This window comes from Ovis aries, chromosome 10, assembly GCF_016772045.2.
Source record: "Ovis aries strain OAR_USU_Benz2616 breed Rambouillet chromosome 10, ARS-UI_Ramb_v3.0, whole genome shotgun sequence".
Lineage (NCBI taxonomy): Eukaryota > Metazoa > Chordata > Mammalia > Artiodactyla > Bovidae > Ovis > Ovis aries.
This window is the reverse complement of record NC_056063.1, coordinates 1,975,857-1,993,976: the sequence shown is the minus strand read 5'-3', so window position 1 is coordinate 1,993,976 and position 18,120 is coordinate 1,975,857. Positions and strand designations below refer to the sequence as shown.

Sequence of the window (18,120 nt, the reverse complement as noted above, 5' to 3'; positions counted from 1 at the left end):
AAGACGCTTACTCCTTGGAAGCAAAGTTATGACCAACCTAGATAGCATATTCAAAAGCAGAGACATTGCTTTGCCAACAAAGGTCTGTCTATTGAAGGCTATGGTTTTTCCAGTGGTCATGTATGGATGTGAGAGTTGGACTGTGAAGAAGGCTGAGCACTGAAGAATTGCTGCTTTTGAACTGTGGTGTTGGAGAAGACTCTTGAGAGTCCCTTGGACTGCAAGGAGATCCAACCAGTCCATTCTGAAGGAGATCAGCCCTGGGATTTCTTTGGAAGGACTGATGCTAAAGCTGAAACTCCAGTACTTTGGCCACCTCATGCGAAGAGTTGACTCATTGGAAAAGACTCTGATGCTGGGAGGGATTGGGGGCAGGAGGAGAAGGGGACGACAGAGGATGAGATGGCTGGATGGCATCACTGACTCAATGGACGCGAGTCTGAGTGAACTCTGGGAGTTGATGATGGACAGGGAGGCCTGGCATGCTGCGTTTCATGGGGTCGCAAGGAGTCGGACATGACTGAGCAGCTGAACTGAACTGAACTAAATGGAGAAACAGACATAGAGAATAGACTTGTGAACATGGGGAGAGGAGAGGAGAGGGTCAGCGTTTGGAAAAGCATGAAGTCACTGAGTTCAGAGGAACTGCTGCTTACCTCTTCAAAGGCAATAATTGCTAGAAACAGTGTGGAGCTGTGTCAGAAAGATAGCCTATACAAGGACACAATGCAGTATACCTCTGAATCTAAAGATACTGAATTGGCTGAAGAGCTCCTACAGTGGTTTTTGCAGGAAGAAAGAAGAGTGTGCTCTGGAGTGTCTCTTTGCTTTTTTTGAACTTTTAAGATCAGATGTTATCCTGGAAACTGCATGGAGGCACAATATCGTGGATTTTGCCATGCTCTATTTCATCCAAGTCATGAAGGAATACTTGACAAATAATTAGATGCTTTAGAATCACTGAGGGAAGGAAGAACAAGCTACAGTGATGCAACCTATTGTTTATGGTCAGCCTTTGCTTATGGTTACTCTACACCACCCTCCGGGAAGCCACAGCCTGGCTTTGGGTACAGATGTGAGATGGAAAGCTGATTCTGTAGTCCCCTGTTTCATACCGAAACATCCTCTCTACCCACTTCTCAGTTTATAACAGGGGTAAAACAGGCACATGTTCTTCTAACCTTTATTTCATGAAGGACTACTTTTTGCTTTTAACTATAAACTTGGATCACCTGTGTTAAAAGCTTATTCCACATTCTGCATCATTGTAGAATTTATTTTCAAAGGGGAATAGTTTCAATGTTCTATTCACTTGGGCTTTTCTTCTTTCCACCTCATTCTTTGAAGAACTGCTTAATACTCAATCTGTTGTGAAGAACCTGATTTGCAGTCTGTAGTGTTTAAAGGAAAAAAAAAAAAACTCTAATAAATTGGATCTCTTAAATTTAGTGTATGTAAACAGCTTACAATATGTATTGTCTAAATGCATGTAAATCTCTTTTATTCAAAGAAAAGCTGAAGCAAAAACACTGGTATATGACCATGCAAGACTGTCAGTGCCAACAAAGACAACACTAATGAGCATATCCTACATGGAGCACAGTGCTCTCCAAATTGTTTGAAAAATGCATTTCAGACAAATTGCTTGACTTTCAAGTGGGCATAAAAGGCCCTCTAACCTATGCAGGTTTCCTCATTACACATATAGGAAATGCTAGTGTGTTTTGCTCACTTCATATGTAACAGGTGCCCTTACATTGTGCTGTATCCTGTGCTTTTTCTGTGGGACCATTCCATTCAGGAGCAAAGAACACCATAATTCCAATCTGTGTGTCTTTATTAACCCTTCCCTGAGGTTTGTGTATGTTGGATATTGTGGTGTTTTAGATCACTGAGTGTACAGAAGAAAGAATTCAAGCAAAATATTGGTGTTCTTCAGTAGTTTTGTTTGTGGAACTTGAAATTACTCAAAGTTAAAATAAATTACTGGACTGTGGAAATAAAAAAATAAAAATAAAATAGGACGGTCAGAAATTGAGAATTCTTTCAAATTCTTATATAGTTTATATTCTAGTAAGGACAGTAAATAATATAAACATACTAAATAAGTAAATTACATATTTCAGCCTTAAATATAGTAATTTGATTAGGCTTCAAGATGGTGAAATTTGTGTCAAGAATCTAAGGCAGTGAGAATTAGTGACATGGTTATCTGAGAAGAGTGTTCCAGGGAGAAGGAAAAGCTGCTGCAAAGGCTCTAAAGCAGGAGTTTATATTGAAGGAATAGCACAGTGACCAGTAGAAGCAGATAAAGCAGAGGGACAAATTCTAGAATATAAAATCAGGAGTGATAATATAAAGTCAGCTTATGTAGGGCCCTGTAAGTCATCTTAAAGACATTCAGAAAAAAATGAGGAGCCTTTGGAGGGTTGTCAGCACATCAATACATCAGCAGACCTACATTTAGAAAGTCTAATTCTGGCTGTTGTGTTCAGAAAGGGAAGATGGGAATCATACAAGTTAGGGAATTATTGAAATAATCCAGGGGGAGAAAAAGGTTTGGTAGTGATGGCAGCTGTATAGGTAGTGTGAATTGTTCAGATTCAGGTATTTTGAAAAATACAACCATCAGAGTTTCTGAGAGGTTAAATACACAGCTTGCGAGAAGAGCTGTTACAAAAGACTTCAAGGTTTTTGCCCTGAAAAATTCGCAGGTTAGAATTGCTTATTTTGAATTGGAAAAGACATGGTTTGAACAAGGTGTTTTGTTTTAAACATGTTAATACTGAGGTGCCTTTCAGGCATCCGCCTGGTAATGTCTAATAGGCAGCAAGACAGAGAAGAGTATAGGTAAAAGGTGAGCTTTGGGATGGGTGTATGCATTTGAGAGTGAAATGCATATGAATGATATTTAAAATCATGAGGTCACATGTGATCCCCAAGGGAATGGGAGCAGAAAGGAAGGGAAAGGGATAAGGAACAAACCCTTCAGCATTTTAACCTTACCAGTTGAATGAAAGAAGTTGAACCAGCCAGGGTGTGACCAGTAAGATAGGAATTAAACAAGAGAATACAGAAATTATATCATGGAGTGTGGTGAATTGAATTTATCAAAGGTTGTTGAAACATTCTGTAAGATGTGGCTTGAAAATTAATGTAGAGTTAAGGAAGTTGTTCATTCTCTTCACGTTGTGTATAGATGGTGGTAAGATGAACTATAGATGTACAGCTATCAGTGAGTAGGTTGATGTGGTAAAAATCTATGTAAGTTCTTTAATGATTATTTTAGTTTTTCCAGTGAGGAAGTAAGCATGGTCATACAGTCACAATGAGGGAGAAGATGTTTGAAGTTTGAGGAGCTAGGAGACATGTGAAACAGTGGTTGGGAAGATTGGGAGGTGAATGGTCTAGGAAAATATAGTACAATTGCTAGACCGCATTATGGCCCACTTAGATTTTATGGTCATGATGATCTCACAGATGCCTGATTCACATCAGTTATCTTATGGGTAATGTTTTTGTTGTGATGTTTTTAGATATTTGTGTGTTTAGTGAGGAACAACTATTTTACAGCAATGAAAAGTAATTCTGAAAATGCTGCTTATCTTGTTCCTTAATCCATAAAATGGAAAGAAAATAATAAAGAAATGTCTCTAGAAGATGATCGTCCCAATATCCCAATGAGGTAGGTTTTTCTGTTCACAGTGTAGTGTGACATGTGGGATCTTAGTTCCTGACAAGGAATCGAATCTGTGCTTTGTGCAGTGGAAGCGTGGAGACCTAACCACTGGACCAGCAGGAAATTCTCTTGTTCCTGTTTTAAGGATGAGAAACCCAAAGCTTATGGAAAGTAGAAGTTAAGTGACATGCCTGAGGGCTGGAACTAGGAGGTGGCTTAGCAGAGATTTAAATAGAGGAAAACAATAGAATGGGAAAGACTAGAGGTCTCTTCAAGAAAATTAGAGATACCAAGGAACATTTCATGCAGAGATGGGCAGATAAAACACAGAAATGATATGGACCTAACAGAAGCAGAAGATATTAATAAGAGGTGGCAAGAATAACACAGAAGAATACAAAAAAGATCTTCATGACCCTGATAACCATGATGGTGTGATCAGTCACCTAGAGCCAGACATCCTGGAATGTGAAGTCAGGTGAGCCTTAGGAAGCATCACTATGAACAAAGCTAGTGGAGGTGATGGAATTCCAGTTGAGCTATTTCAAATCCTAAAAGATGATGTTGTGAAAGTGCTGCACTCAATATGCCAGCAAATTTGGAAAACTCAGCAGGGCCAGAGGACTGGAAAACGTCAGTTTTCATTCCAATCCCAAAGAAGGGCGATGCCAAAGAATGTTCAAATGTCCGCACAATTGCACTCATCTCACTTGCTAGCAAAGTAATGCTCAAAATCCTCTAAGCCAGGCTTCAACAGTACATAACTGTAAACTTCCATATGTTCAACCTGGATTTAGAAAAGGCAGAGGAACCAGCGATAAAATTGCCAACATCCGCTGGATCATAGAAAAAGCAAGATAATACCAGAAAAACATCTACTTTTGCTTTATTGATTACACCAAAGTCTATGACACTAGATCACAACAAACTGGACAAAATTCTTAAAAAGATGGAATACCAGACCACCTGACCTGCTTCTTGAGAAACCTATATGCAGGTCAAGAAGCAACAGTGAGAACTGGACATGGAACAATGGACTGGTTCCAAATTGGGAAAGGAGTACATCAAGGCTGTGTATTGTCACCCTGCTTATTTAACTTATATGCAGAGTACATTATGAGAAATGCCAGGCTGAGTGAACTGCAAGCTGGGATCAAGATTGCTGGGAGAAATATCAATAACCTCAGATATGCAGATGACATCACCCTTATGGCAGAAAGTGAAGAGCAACTGAAGAGCCTCTTGATGAAAGTGAAAGAGGAGAGTGAAAAAGTTGGCCTAAAACTCAGCATTCAGAAAATGAAGATCATGGCATATGGTCTCATCACTTCATGGCAAATAGATGGGGAAACAATGGAAACAGTGAGAGACTTTATTTTCTTGGGCTCCAAAATCACTGCAGATGATGACTGCAGCCATGAAATTAAAAGATGCTTGCTCCCTGGAAGAAAAGCTATGACCAACCTAGATATCATGTTAAAAGCAGAGACATTACTTTGTCAACAAAGGTCCATCTAGTCAGAAGTATGGTTTTTCCATTAGTCATGTATGGATGTGGGAGTTGGGCTATAAAGAAAGTTGAGCACCAAAGAATTGATGCTTTTGAACTGTGATATTGGAGAAGACTCTTGAGCGTTCCTTGGACTTCAATGAAGTCAAACCAGTCCATCCTAAAGAAAATCAGTCCTGAATGTTCATTGGAAGGACTGATGCTGAAGCTGATACTTCCAATACTTTGTCCACCTGATGCAAAGACCTGACTCATTGGAAAAGACCCTTATTCTGGGAAAGATTGAAGGCAGGAGGAGAAGGGGCAACAGAAGATGAGATGGTTGGATGGCATCACCGACTCAATGGACATGAGTTGGAGAAAGGTCTGGGAGTTGATGATGGACATGAAAGCCTGCTGTCCTGCAGTCCATGTGGTTGCAAAGAGTCGGACACAACTGAGCAACTGAATTGAACTGAAGCTTGTATTCTTACCTATACTACATTGTTTCTCAGTCTGATAAACTTTGTATCACATTAATATAAACTCATTTTTCATTATGGTTGCATAAATAATTACTATCAAGACATTTGAAATCTTTTTCTTTTTTTTTGCTGGATTGCAGGTAACAAAACTTGAATTAATCCAGTAATGAATCTCTGAAGATGTGGTTTTAATTTTGATTTGAGTTAAATTTAAATATTGTGATGTATCAATTACCTGATAGAGACATTTAATGTGTTGTCCATTGATGATAATATCACATCATTTTTCTGTTTTTCAGGTTTTATTTCTTCATATTTCATATGATTCAAATTAATTTCTCAGTCTTAATTAAATGTATATTTGAAATGTTTTCTTATTGTAATCATTGTGAGATACTTTAAAAATATTACTAGTTATCCCCAATAAAAATCAAGTGTTGGCTTCTGCTTTTATTAGATTTGTTAGAAAACTATAAAGATATTATATAACCAGATGCATAATTTGATATTGTACAAATAAGAGCCATGAGGTGCTTTTCAATCATGAATTTGTGTCTTTCTAAACCAGTGTTCTCCATTCATGGGATTCTCCAGGCAAGAATACTGGAGTGGGTTGCCACTCCAGTATTCTTGCCTGGAGAATCCTATGGATGGAAGAGCCTGGTGGGCTACAGTCGATGGGGTCGCAAAGAGTTGGACACAATGGAGTGAGCTCACTTCACTTCACTTCAAACCAGTGTTCTAATCTTTCCACAGCGGTTTTGAAAAAACAGAAATGAGATCAAATTCAAATTTCATTACACAAAGAATTATTCAAATAAGCCAGAAAAATGAGAACTAGGACTTCAAAAGTTTTAAATGTAGTTGATAAGGTATAGAATGGTGCAGTGTATGCATGGTCAGTCGTGTCTGACTCTTTGTGACCCCAAGGACTGTAGCCTGCCCGGCTCCTCTGTCCATGGGATTTCCCAGGCAGGAAATATTGGAGTGGGTTGCCGTTTCCTTCTCCAGGATATCTTCCTGACCCAGGGATCTTCCCTGCCTCTCCTGCATTGGCAGGCTGATTCTTTACTACTTGTGTCATCTGGGAAGCCCCCAAGATATATGCAATTAATATAGATAATAAATCAGTAATGGGACTTTTAATCTAATATTAAAATTTGTATTATTTGTTTACATTCTTTGATTATAGAATATAGAATATTATTCCTGTTACTGGATCATGGGTGTAATGTAACTGATTCCTAAATAGGTTTGGTACCTTGCTAAAGAAAGCCTTGACATGTAGCTGGACTTGTAACACATGTGTCATGATATCAGTTAAGTATTTTACTGGAATAATTTTTGACATCTCATCTCCATAATACTTGGATTATTTTCTATTGCTGTCTACTTAAGTTTATTCTAATGATTTACCTTGAAGATATAAAAATTATAATCATATAATTTTTTTAACTGCCTCACCTGGACTTGTGGAAAGATGAGATTATGACTAGTAGATGTTTAGAAAGAATTAGTTAACATTTCAGTTTTTTCCTATTAAACATAATTAGGAAACTTAACTACTTCAGTTGTGCTAGATGTTTTTGGTCATAACTTAGACTTTAGAGCTTTTTAAAATGCTGTTTATTTATATTTATTTTATCTTTCTCTTATCTGAAGACCAAGACATTTGGAGGCGGCGGTGGTGGTGCTAGAAGTAATCTCAACATGAGTGCTGCTGGTAACCGAAATAGGGAAATTTTACAGAAAGAAAAGGCAAACAAATCAGAGGGAAAACATGAAGGTGTCTATAGAGAACTGGTAAGACTGAAGAACCAACTACAAAGTTTGTGTCTTTTTTTCTTTAATAGTCTTGTTTTTAAATTCTCAGAACCACCACTAACTTTTTGAGTGTATTATAGGCAGTGTCACAAGTCTAAGAAGACTTTCATTAAAGATTCCATTTAATTCGTGGAAAATTTGGATTATTTGAAAAATAATTTACTTAAGTAAAATTTACTTAACTTTCTAATGTGTGAATGATGTCTTTTGGAATGGACTGATAAAAAGTCATCAAATTATACAGAAAACATTCAGTGGAAATTATATTCTAAAAGATGATGCATCAGAAACATAGTTATCTGCCCTTTCCTCTCCTTTCCCACATCTTTTCTCAGATTTTGTCTGAAGTCATTTTGTTTTGTTTTTTTGCGGAAAATATGTTGAAACTGTAAATGTATATTATAGACTCAATTGCAAAATATTACTAGATTTTTTAGATAAATGGGAAGTCAGGTTTTGCTGGGTATGCCACAGTGTCTTCAGATATAAGGGAACTGACAGGAATTCATTTGCTTCTACCTTTCCAGTTTGAATGACCTTGGGTGATTTTGTCTAGAGTTCTAAGATTAGCTTAAATAATAGGGTTTGTCATCTCATATAACAAGATCTCTGGATCTGGATGGTTATTAAGATTGGCAAATTAGGCAGTATAACAATGTACTGGTAGGCATCACTCTAGTTTCTTGGCTTTCTTCTCTGGGTTACAGGATTCTCTGTGTGTTAAATCTCCATGCAGAAAGTTCAAAGGCAGGAATGAAAGGGGACATTTCTCTGTGTGTGGGTGTTTTATCAGATAAGAAAATAATTTTGGAAATCTCTGGTAAATTCCATCTATGGTTCATTGACTAGGACTAGGTTATGTATCCTTTGCTAAATCAATCACTAGCTAAGAGAATGTTAGTCTAGCTAACACAGCTAGACTATTGCTTCCTTGAGTACATGACCATCTCATTGTAAAAAAAAAAAATAATAAATGTCAGTTTTCAGGTTCTAGTGGATATAGCAAGTTGAAAAAGACACTGTCTCTACTCAAGAAGTGCTTTAACTTGAGTTCATTGAGAACCATTTTTTGGGAATGTCTTGCCATAGAACACTAAAGACTAGCAGTTTGGGATTGTTTTGAGGATTAAAAGCATAAGAAGGGAGTGATATCACAAAGAATGCAAAATGGAAAGTTCCAGGAATTGTCTCCTCCACCAAAACAGCTATTAAGCTGACAAACATCTGAAGCAACTATTTTGCAACTTTGGAGTCAAGTCAAACTCTTGGCAACATACAGAGTGGTGATGGATGAAGAAAGAGGCTGGTCACTGGCTGATTACGGAGATAATAGAACAAAGACTCCAGTGATCACAAGATCACAAAGAATATAATCCTTACCAAAAAAGTTTGGAACAGTTACTAAACAAACTTATAACTGCAGTCTTCATCAAGTAACAACACCAGTTTCTGAGGAGGAGGGAGAATGAGGAGGAGGGAGAATTTGACTTCCAAAATTGCCACCAGTACAGTATTCAGAATTTTCAGTTCTGAGCAGAAAATTATAAAACATACCAAAAAACAGAAAGTATGACCCATTCATAGGAAAAAGAAACTGAAAGAAACTATCCCTGAAGAAACCCAGACATTGAACTTATCAAAAAAAAAAAAAAGACCTTAAATTAACTGTCTTAGAAATACAGGTCTGAAGGGAACCATTGACAAAGGACTCAAAGAAATCAAGAGAACAATATATGGTTGATATATGAGGATATATCAGTAAAGGGAAATTATAGAAAAGGAAAATAGAATTTCTTGAACTAGAAAATACAGTGGTAGAAATAAAACATTTTCTTAGGTTTAACATCAGACAAGAGCAGGCAGAAGAAAGAATTATTGAGCTTTAATAGAGGGCAATTGAAATTACCCAGTCTAAGATAAGAAAGAGAGAAGAATGAAGAAAAATAGAGTCTAAGGGATCTATGAGGCACCATCAAATATACCAGCATATACATTACAGGAGTCTTAATTGAAAAGAAAAAGGGATAGAAAAATATTTGAAGAACTAATGCCCCCCTCATTACCAAATTTGATGAAATCTGCAAATCTGAGAAGCTCAATGGTCTCCTATAGGATAAATGCAGAGACACACCGAGACACATAATCTAGTTGTTGAAAGGTAGAGACAGGACATCTTGAAAGTGGTGAGAGAGAAGTAACTCATCAAATACAAGGGATCCTCAATAAATGGCCAATTTTTCATTAAAAACCAAGAGTGTTTTTGGTTAAATTCTATATAAGGGACAGTATTCTTAATTAGATATTTACTTGTGAAATAATTGGGAGAGGGAAAGCCTTTGAAAGGATTTTTTTTTTAACATTTAAATAAGTTTTGAATAAGAAGGATGAATTATAGTTTTAATGTCCATGCCTTTTTACATTTACTTTAGTATATCTACAGCAGGGATGTAAATTTTCTCTTATGTGTAACTCTGACCTATTAATAGCTATTACTATGTTTGAAAAGGATTTTGTGTTTGGAATTCAGAGTTTTTAAAACAAAATCAGAGTTTTTAAAAAAGTCAGAGTTTTAAAAACAGGGTGTTTTTTTAAAGTCCTTTATCAATGCCTACGTGGGTATGAGAGTAGATGTCAGCAACACACATGCTGTCTTAAATACTATCTTAAAGCCTATCCATCTCAACTCATAAAAGTACAAAAGTTAGTTGTGTATTTCCTAGCTGGTTATGGTTTGATAAATGTCTTCATGGGATATGTTTATGTTAAACAGTCCTTTAATTCTACTCAGGTCCAGATTTTTCAAGGTACGGGATTCTGACACTTGTAGATTTTTTAAATTTGAGGTATAGGCTGTCAAAGCTTCATAGATAGTATTGCTTATAAATATAAAGCAGAATATTGAAACAATAGAGAGTAGGAAAAAAACCCAAGCTACTGAGATGGTACCATTTTGTTAGCTTCTTTTTATACTTTATATTTTTTTAAGAGGTGCTATATAAATTGTATTTCCTTAGGACAGAGAAGTATTAACCATGAAAATTTTTCATTAGGTAATTTTCACTGCCCATTTTATTTTCAAAAGCTTTATTGTAACATATCATAAAATTTCTTATTTTGTTTGTTTTGCATTTGTAATGGTACAAAGAAAGTACTCAAGGCAAACCTTGCATATCACAGATCTTTTCTTGACTGTTGGTATGAAAAATCAGCAAGCAAATAGTATATTAATATTACATTTTTCAATATATATCAGATGTAATTTTTAGTTAAAAAACAGTATATATTTAAAAACTTACACTTCACGTGTATATTGGTGATCGGCATAACTTTTCTTTGTTGCTTATAGGTTGATGAGAAGGCTCTGAGACACATAACAGAAATGGGCTTTAGTAAAGAAGCATCAAGGCAAGCTCTCATGGATAATGGCAACAACTTAGAAGCAGCACTGAATGTACTTCTTAATAGCAATAAACAGAAACCTGTTACGGGTCCACCTTTGAGAGGTATAATTCATTAATCAATGTGCCAGACAATATAGTTTGCTTTTCAGAGAAATGTATGTTGTTGACAGAAACTAGGTTTTGTTGCTGTGAAGTCTGTAACTTCATTTACCTTTATGGTAAGTGGAGGGAGCACCCATTTTGGAACCACAGAGACATATAGGTTATTCTTAGTCTCATAGTCTTCATCTTTATATAAAATAAAGTAGGTCTAATGAAACAAGGTTTTGAGTAATAGAGAAAATATAAAGTAACTGGCTCTATTTAATCTATTTCTAGAACTAGGCCACTTTTATAACTGACTAAATAGTCTACAAACAGTAATTAACAGGAACATGATTTTATTTAGTGTTATTTTAAAATTATTGTATGCTCGAGCATATGTGATTTTTCAAATCCTAATCATATATTCTTTTAAAAAAATAAGTAGTCGCTGTACAGCAGAGATTACCACAACATTGTAAATCCACTATATTTCAATTAAAAAAATGTGGTTAAAGAAAAATCTTATAAAAATGATTTATTTTTTTCAAACACAATTTACATGAACAAATTTCCAGGTAAGCCATTTAGCAGATTAAAGGTGCTAGTTAATATAGTCATTTAAAAACATTTTTGTTATAAAGGCTATAGATCATACAGAAAAATATGTAAAGAAATATGTGTATAAAGTTTTACTTAAGATGTCTGCTGATCATATTTTAGTGTATATTCTCCTTTTGTTTTTGCACGTATAATATATGCATCTTACTTTACTTCTTAAGGTAAAGGGAAAGGCAGGGGGCGAATAAGATCTGAAGATGAAGAAGAACTAGGAAATGCAAGGCCATCAGCACCAAGCACATTATTTGACTTCTTGGAGTCTAAAATGGGGACTTTGAGTATGGAAGGTAGGCTAAACTTAAAGTAATTTCTGTTTAAAGCACCAAACTTTATTTGGAATTATACAAAAAAAGTATACTGACAATATAAACATATATTCTGAATTTTGTAAATTTATTTAATCACAAATTTCCTGTTTGACAAAAGCACAGAATAAAATTTTAATTGTTGCATTCTGAAAACATTGAAGCTTATTTTGCCCTTTAACTGTATGATAGACAATATCATCAAATTCTTTAGCCCAGTTAACTAACGTAGCTAACTGACAAGATTAGCTATGAAAACAGATTATGTTGGAGAAATTATTAATATTATTATTATGTAATTACATATGACTTTTTTGATTGTGAAATTAGTCTCTTTTTTTCTCTACATATTAACACACTGTATGAAAATGTGTGGTTGGGGTTAGGATTAAATGAACACAGTGAGTGAGTATGTTCTCTCATTGTGGTATATTTCTTAGTATGATATATTTTAGTGATTAACATAATACTGGAAGAGATATAATTATGTTAAATGTTTATTTTTAAGCATGGAATATGATAAAGATTTACTAGAATTAAAAGTTTTAAAAAAATTTAAAAAATTTTTTAAAATCCAAAAATTTGGGGAAATTATTTTTAGGGTTATTTTCTCTTTCAGATATATTTTGAATTAAATTTAAGCTCAAAGATAAAATGCTTTTATAATAAATTTTGAATGTACAAATTTCATGGAAATGGACTCTCTCATTAGGGTACAAAGAAAAGATAATGCATTGTTTGAAAAACAAATGTTGGATGTAGAATGTAGATGATTTGTAAGTAGACACATGTGAGATCAATATTTGCTTTTTTCTTTTTGCTTGATTTTTAAAGCATGATGAATTCATTTTCTAATGGTATTTCACAAAATACCAAAAGTTTAATAGCTTAAAACATTGCAAATATATTATCTCAGTTTCTGTGGTTCAGGAGTCTAAGTGTAGCTTAATTGAAATCTCTGATCAAGGTCTCACATACTGAAATTAAGATTTTAGCTGAGCCTATGATCTTGTCTGAGGTTTGCAGTCCTTTTACAGGCTCATGGTAGTTAGCAAAATTCACTTACTTGTGGATATAGGATTAACATATATTGCTTTCTTATTTAATACTGCTTTCTCATTTAATATTTCCTTGGTAGTGCTTTCAGCTCCTAGAGATCCTCAGGTCCTTGCCACTTGATTCTATCTCTAGCAGTTCATATGTTTGTGTCTACAAGGTTAGCAGGAGAACCTCTATTGCTTCTTAAAATCTCTCTGACTTGTAGATATTTTTGTCCCAACCTCCCTTTATACTATCCCAATCAGAGCTTCTTTGATTTCCATTTATCCTTCTCTTTCCCTACTTTCCTTGTAGCTACTTTCCTTGTAGCTCAGTTGGTAAAGAATCTGCCTGCAGTGCAATAGACCCAGGTTTGATCCCAGGGTTGGGAAGATCCCCTGGAGAAGGAGATGGCAACCCACTCCAGTATTCTTGCCTGGGAAATCTCATGGACAGAGGAGCCTGGTGGGGTGTAGTCCATGGGGATGCAAAGAGTTGGGCACAACTGAGCAACTAACACTTCCCTGCGTTTATTTGCTTTTGACTCCTAGAGTCTGTTCTAACTGATAATGAAGTTAAGACTGAGAATAGCAATTATACTGTGATCTGTGTGTCTGTCATCCTCAGTTCTCACAAAGTACATCCTATACGAACAAAATTTAGTAAGTATTTCACTTGGAAAAAGGTATTAAAGTTAATTAAGATATATGACATGAATAATACACTCAAAACCGAGCATCGGTGTTAGACTTATTTTTGAGGGGACAGATATTTATGAATACATGTTAGTATTGGATATTGGTATAATAGACTGTTTTGTAATTTAGCAATAAGGAGTTCATGATCTGAGCCACAGTCAGCTCCTGGTGTTGTCTTTGTTGACTGTATAGAGCTTCTCCATCTTTGGCTGCAAAGAATATAATGAATCTGATTTCGATGTTGACCATCTGGTGATGTACATGAGTAGAGTCTTCTGTTGTGTTGTTGGAAGAGGGTATTTGCTATGACCAGTGTGTTTTCTTGGCAAAACTCTACTAGTCTTTGCCCTGCTTCATTCTGTATTCCAAGGCCAAATTTGCCTGTTACTCCAGGTGGTTCTTGACTTCCTACTTTTGCATTCCAGACCCCTATAATGAAAAGGATATCTTTTTTGGTTGTTAGTTCTAAAAGGTCTTGTAGGTCTTCATAGAGTCGTTCAACTTCAGCTTGTTCAGTGTTACTGGTTGGGGCATAGACTTGGATTACTGTGATATTGAATGGTTTGTTTTGGAAACGAACAGAGATCATTCTGTTGCTTTTGAGATTGCATCCAAGTACTGCATTTCGGACTCTTCTGTTGACCATGATGGCTACTCCATTTCTTCTGAGGGATTCCTGCCTGCAGTAGTAGATATAATGGTCATCTGAGTTAAATTCACCCATTCCGTTCCATTTTAGTTTACTGATTCCTAGAATGTCGACGTTCACTCCTGCCATCTCCTGTTTGACCACTTCCAATTTGCCTTGATTCATGAACCTGACATTCCAGGGTTAGTGTTAGGCATCGGACCTTGCTTCTATCACCAATCACATCCACAACTGGGTATTGTTTTTGCTTTGGCTCCATCCTTTCATTCTTTCTGGAGTTATTTCTCCACTGATCTCCAGTAGCATATTGGGCACCTACTGACCTAGGAAGTTCCTCTTTCAGTATCCTATCATTTTTCCTTTTCATACTGTTCATGGTGTTCTCAAGGCAAGAATACTGAAGTGGTTTGCCATTCCATTCTCCAGTGGACATTCAGAAAACGAAGATCATGGCCTCTGGTCCCATCACTTCATGGGAAATAGATGGAGAAACAGTGGAAACAGTGTCAGACTGTATTTTGGGGGGCTCCAGAATCACTGCAGATGGTGACTGCAGCCATGAAATTAAAAGACGCTTACTCCTTGGAAGAAAAGTTATGACCAACCTAGATAGCGTGTTGAAAAGCAGAGACATTACTTTGCCAACAAAGGTCTGTCTAGTCAAGGCTATGGTTTTTCCAGTGGTCATGTATGGATGTGAGAGTTGGACTGTGAAGAAAGCTGAACACCAAAGAATTTGAAATGTGGTATTGGAGAAGACTCTTGAGAGTCCCTTGGACTGCAAGGAGATCCAACCAGTCCATTCTAAAGGAGATCAGCCCTGGGATTTCTTTCAAAGGACTGATGCTAAAGCTGAAACTCCAGTACTTTGGCCACCTCATGCAAAGAGTTGACTCATTGGAAAAGACGGTGATGCTGGGAGGGATTGGGGGCAGGAGAAGGGGATGACAGAGAATGAGATGGCTGGATGGCATCACTGACTCGATGGACGTGAGTCTGAGTGAGCTCTGGGAGTCGGTGATGGACAGGGAGGCCTGGTGTGCTGCAATTCATGGGGTCGCAAAGAGTTGGACATGACTGAGTGAGTGAACTGAACTGAACTGAACTGAACATGTTACTGTGGAATGTGAGAAAGAAATGGACATTATAATGGTATTTCACACCCTTGATTTTCACAATGAATATAACCTGTGACTTTCATAAATCCCCAAATTCAAAAATTAGATATTTCTAATATTTGTACAGACTCTTAAATTTTATCAAAATTCACACTTTCCATTGATCAGCCTAATGCTGGAAATTACCCCCTGCAACTTACATTGGAGTTGTCTGTCCTACTTGATAACCACTAGTCTCAGAGAAGCAAATTTTTAATCTTTCCTAGAATATTGTGTGGAGTGGCCAGCTAACCAAATGAGAGATGGGCAGAGATTTCCTAGAGTGGGTGGCATTTAGACAAGTTAAAGAGGGAGTATTGAGGGAAGGGTATACCAAATGTAGGGAACTCTGAATGTTCAGGCTTGGAGGCATCAAGAACGTTAGTTCCTATGAATCGGAGGTTATGAGAGAGATTAAAACAGAAGGCTATGTATAGAAGTAGTAGGCTGGAGACAGATCAGGAAGATTTTGTCCTAAAAGTTTTTTTTGTTGTTGGTTTTTCAAATTTATTTTTAATTGGAGGATACTTGCTTTACAATATTCTGTTGATTTCCACCATATCAAATCCCTTACAGTTATACAGTGGAAGTGACAAATAGATTCAAAGGATTAGATCTGATAGAGTACCTGAAGAACTATGGATGGAGGTTCATGACATTGTGTAGGAGGCAGTGATCAAGACCATCCCCAAGAAAAAGAAATGCAAAAAGGCAAAATGATTGTCTGAGGAGGCCTTAAAAATGAATGAGAAAAGAAAAGAAGCTAAAGGCAAAGGAGAAAAGGAAAGACATACCCATTTAAATATAGAATTCCAAAGGATAGCAAGTAGAGATAAGAAAACCTTCCTCAGTGATCAATGCAAAAAAATAAAGGAAAGCAATAGAATGGGAAAGACGAGAGATCTCTTCAAAAAAATTAGAGATACCAAAGGAACATTTCATGCAAAGAAGGGCACAATAAAGGACAGAAATGTTATGGACCTAACAGAAACAGAAGATACTAAGAAGAGGTGGCAAGAATACAGAAGAACTATACAAAAAAGATTTTCATGGCCCAGATAACCACAATGGTGTGATCACTCACCTAGAGCCAGACATTCTGGAATGTGAAGTCAAGTGGCCCTTAGGAAGCACCACTACGAGCAAAGCTAGTGGAGGTAATGGAATTCCATTTGAGCTATTTCATATCCTAGAAGATGATGCTGTGAAAGTGCTGCACTCAATATGCCAGCAAATTTGGAAAACTCAGTAGTGGCCACAGGACTGGAAAAAGTCAGTTTTCATTCCAACCGCAAAGAAAGGCAATTTCCAAGGCATTGTCAAAAGAATGTCAAAAGAATGTTAAAACTACCACACAATTGCACTCATCTCACATGCTAGCAAAGTAATGCTCAAAATTCTCCAAGCCAGGCTTCAGCAGTATGTGAACCCTGAACTTCCAGATGTTCAAGCTGAATATAGAAAAGACAGAGGAACCAGAGATCAAATTGCCAACATCTGTTGGATCATGGAAAAAGCAAGAGACTTTCAGAAAAACATTTGCTTTATTGACTATGCTAAAGCCTTTGACTGTGTGGATCACAACAAACTGTGGAAAGTTCTTAAAGAGGTGGACATACCAGACCACCTGACCTGCCTCCTGATAAACATGTATCAAGGTCAAGAAGCAACAGTTAGAACCAGACAGGGAATAGCGGAGTGGTTCCAAATTGGGAAAGGAGTCCATCAAGGCCTTATATTGTCACCCTGCTCATTTAACTTACATGCAGAATACATCATGAGAAATGCCAGGCTGGATGAATAACAAACTGGAATCAAGATTACTGGGAGAAATATCAGTAACCTCTGACATGCAGATGACACGACCTTCATGGCAGAAAGTGAAGAAGAACTGAAGAGCCTCTTGAAAGTGAAAGAGTAGAGTGAAAAAGCTGGCTTAAAACTCAGCATTCAAAAACCGAAGATCATGGTATCTGGTCCCATCACTTCATGGAAATAGATGGGGAAAAATGGAAACATTAAGAGACTTTATTTACTAGGGCTCCAAAATCACTGTGGGTGGTGACTGAAACCATGATATAAAAGACACTTGCTCCTTGAAGGAAAAGCTATGACAGACCTAAACAGCATATTAAAAAGTAGAGACATCACTTTGCTGACAAAGTCCAGTCTAGTTAAAACTATGGTTTTCCAGTAGTCATGTACAGATGCAAAGTTTGGACGATAAACAAGACTGAGCAATGAAGAATTGATGCTTTCTAACCGTGCTGCTGGAGGAGACTCTCAAGAGTCCTTTGGACTGCAAGGAGATGAAACCAGTTAATCTTAAAGAAACCCACCCTGAATATTCCTTGTAAGGGCTGCTGCTGATGCTGCAGCTCCATTACTGAAAGGTTGTTGCTGAGCCATTAAAGACGCCGGGATTCTTGGCCTCCAGAGGAGAGGAATTCAATCCGGGGTCAGAGACAAGGCTTGCTCGCTCATAGCTTTTGTGTAATAAAGTTTATTTAAGTGTAGAAGAGATAGAGAAAGCTTCTGATATAGACATCCAAAGGGGGCAGACAGAGTGGTGCCCTGCTAGCCTTTAACAATATGTTTTATACCTATCAGCAAGCTGCTAACTAGAGAAAGGAGATGTTTCAAAACTCAGAGTAGCATCAGGCCCCTCACCCACAATGTGCGTTTTGAGATAA

General features: G+C 36.8%; 1 protein-coding gene across 5 annotated transcripts in view; it reads left to right on the top strand.

The window, feature by feature from the left end:
- TDRD3 (tudor domain containing 3) overlaps window positions 1–18,120 on the top strand; it is a 230,561-nt gene that overhangs the window by 130,875 nt on the left and 81,566 nt on the right. For all 5 annotated transcript variants that reach the window (XM_042254613.1, XM_015098037.3, XM_060394024.1 and 2 more), the window contains 3 exons: window positions 7,316–7,456; window positions 10,824–10,980; window positions 11,742–11,867. In XM_042254613.1, the coding sequence (XP_042110547.1) occupies window positions 7,316–7,456; window positions 10,824–10,980; window positions 11,742–11,867 (424 nt within the window). The remainder of the gene's footprint in view (window positions 1–7,315; window positions 7,457–10,823; window positions 10,981–11,741; window positions 11,868–18,120) is intronic.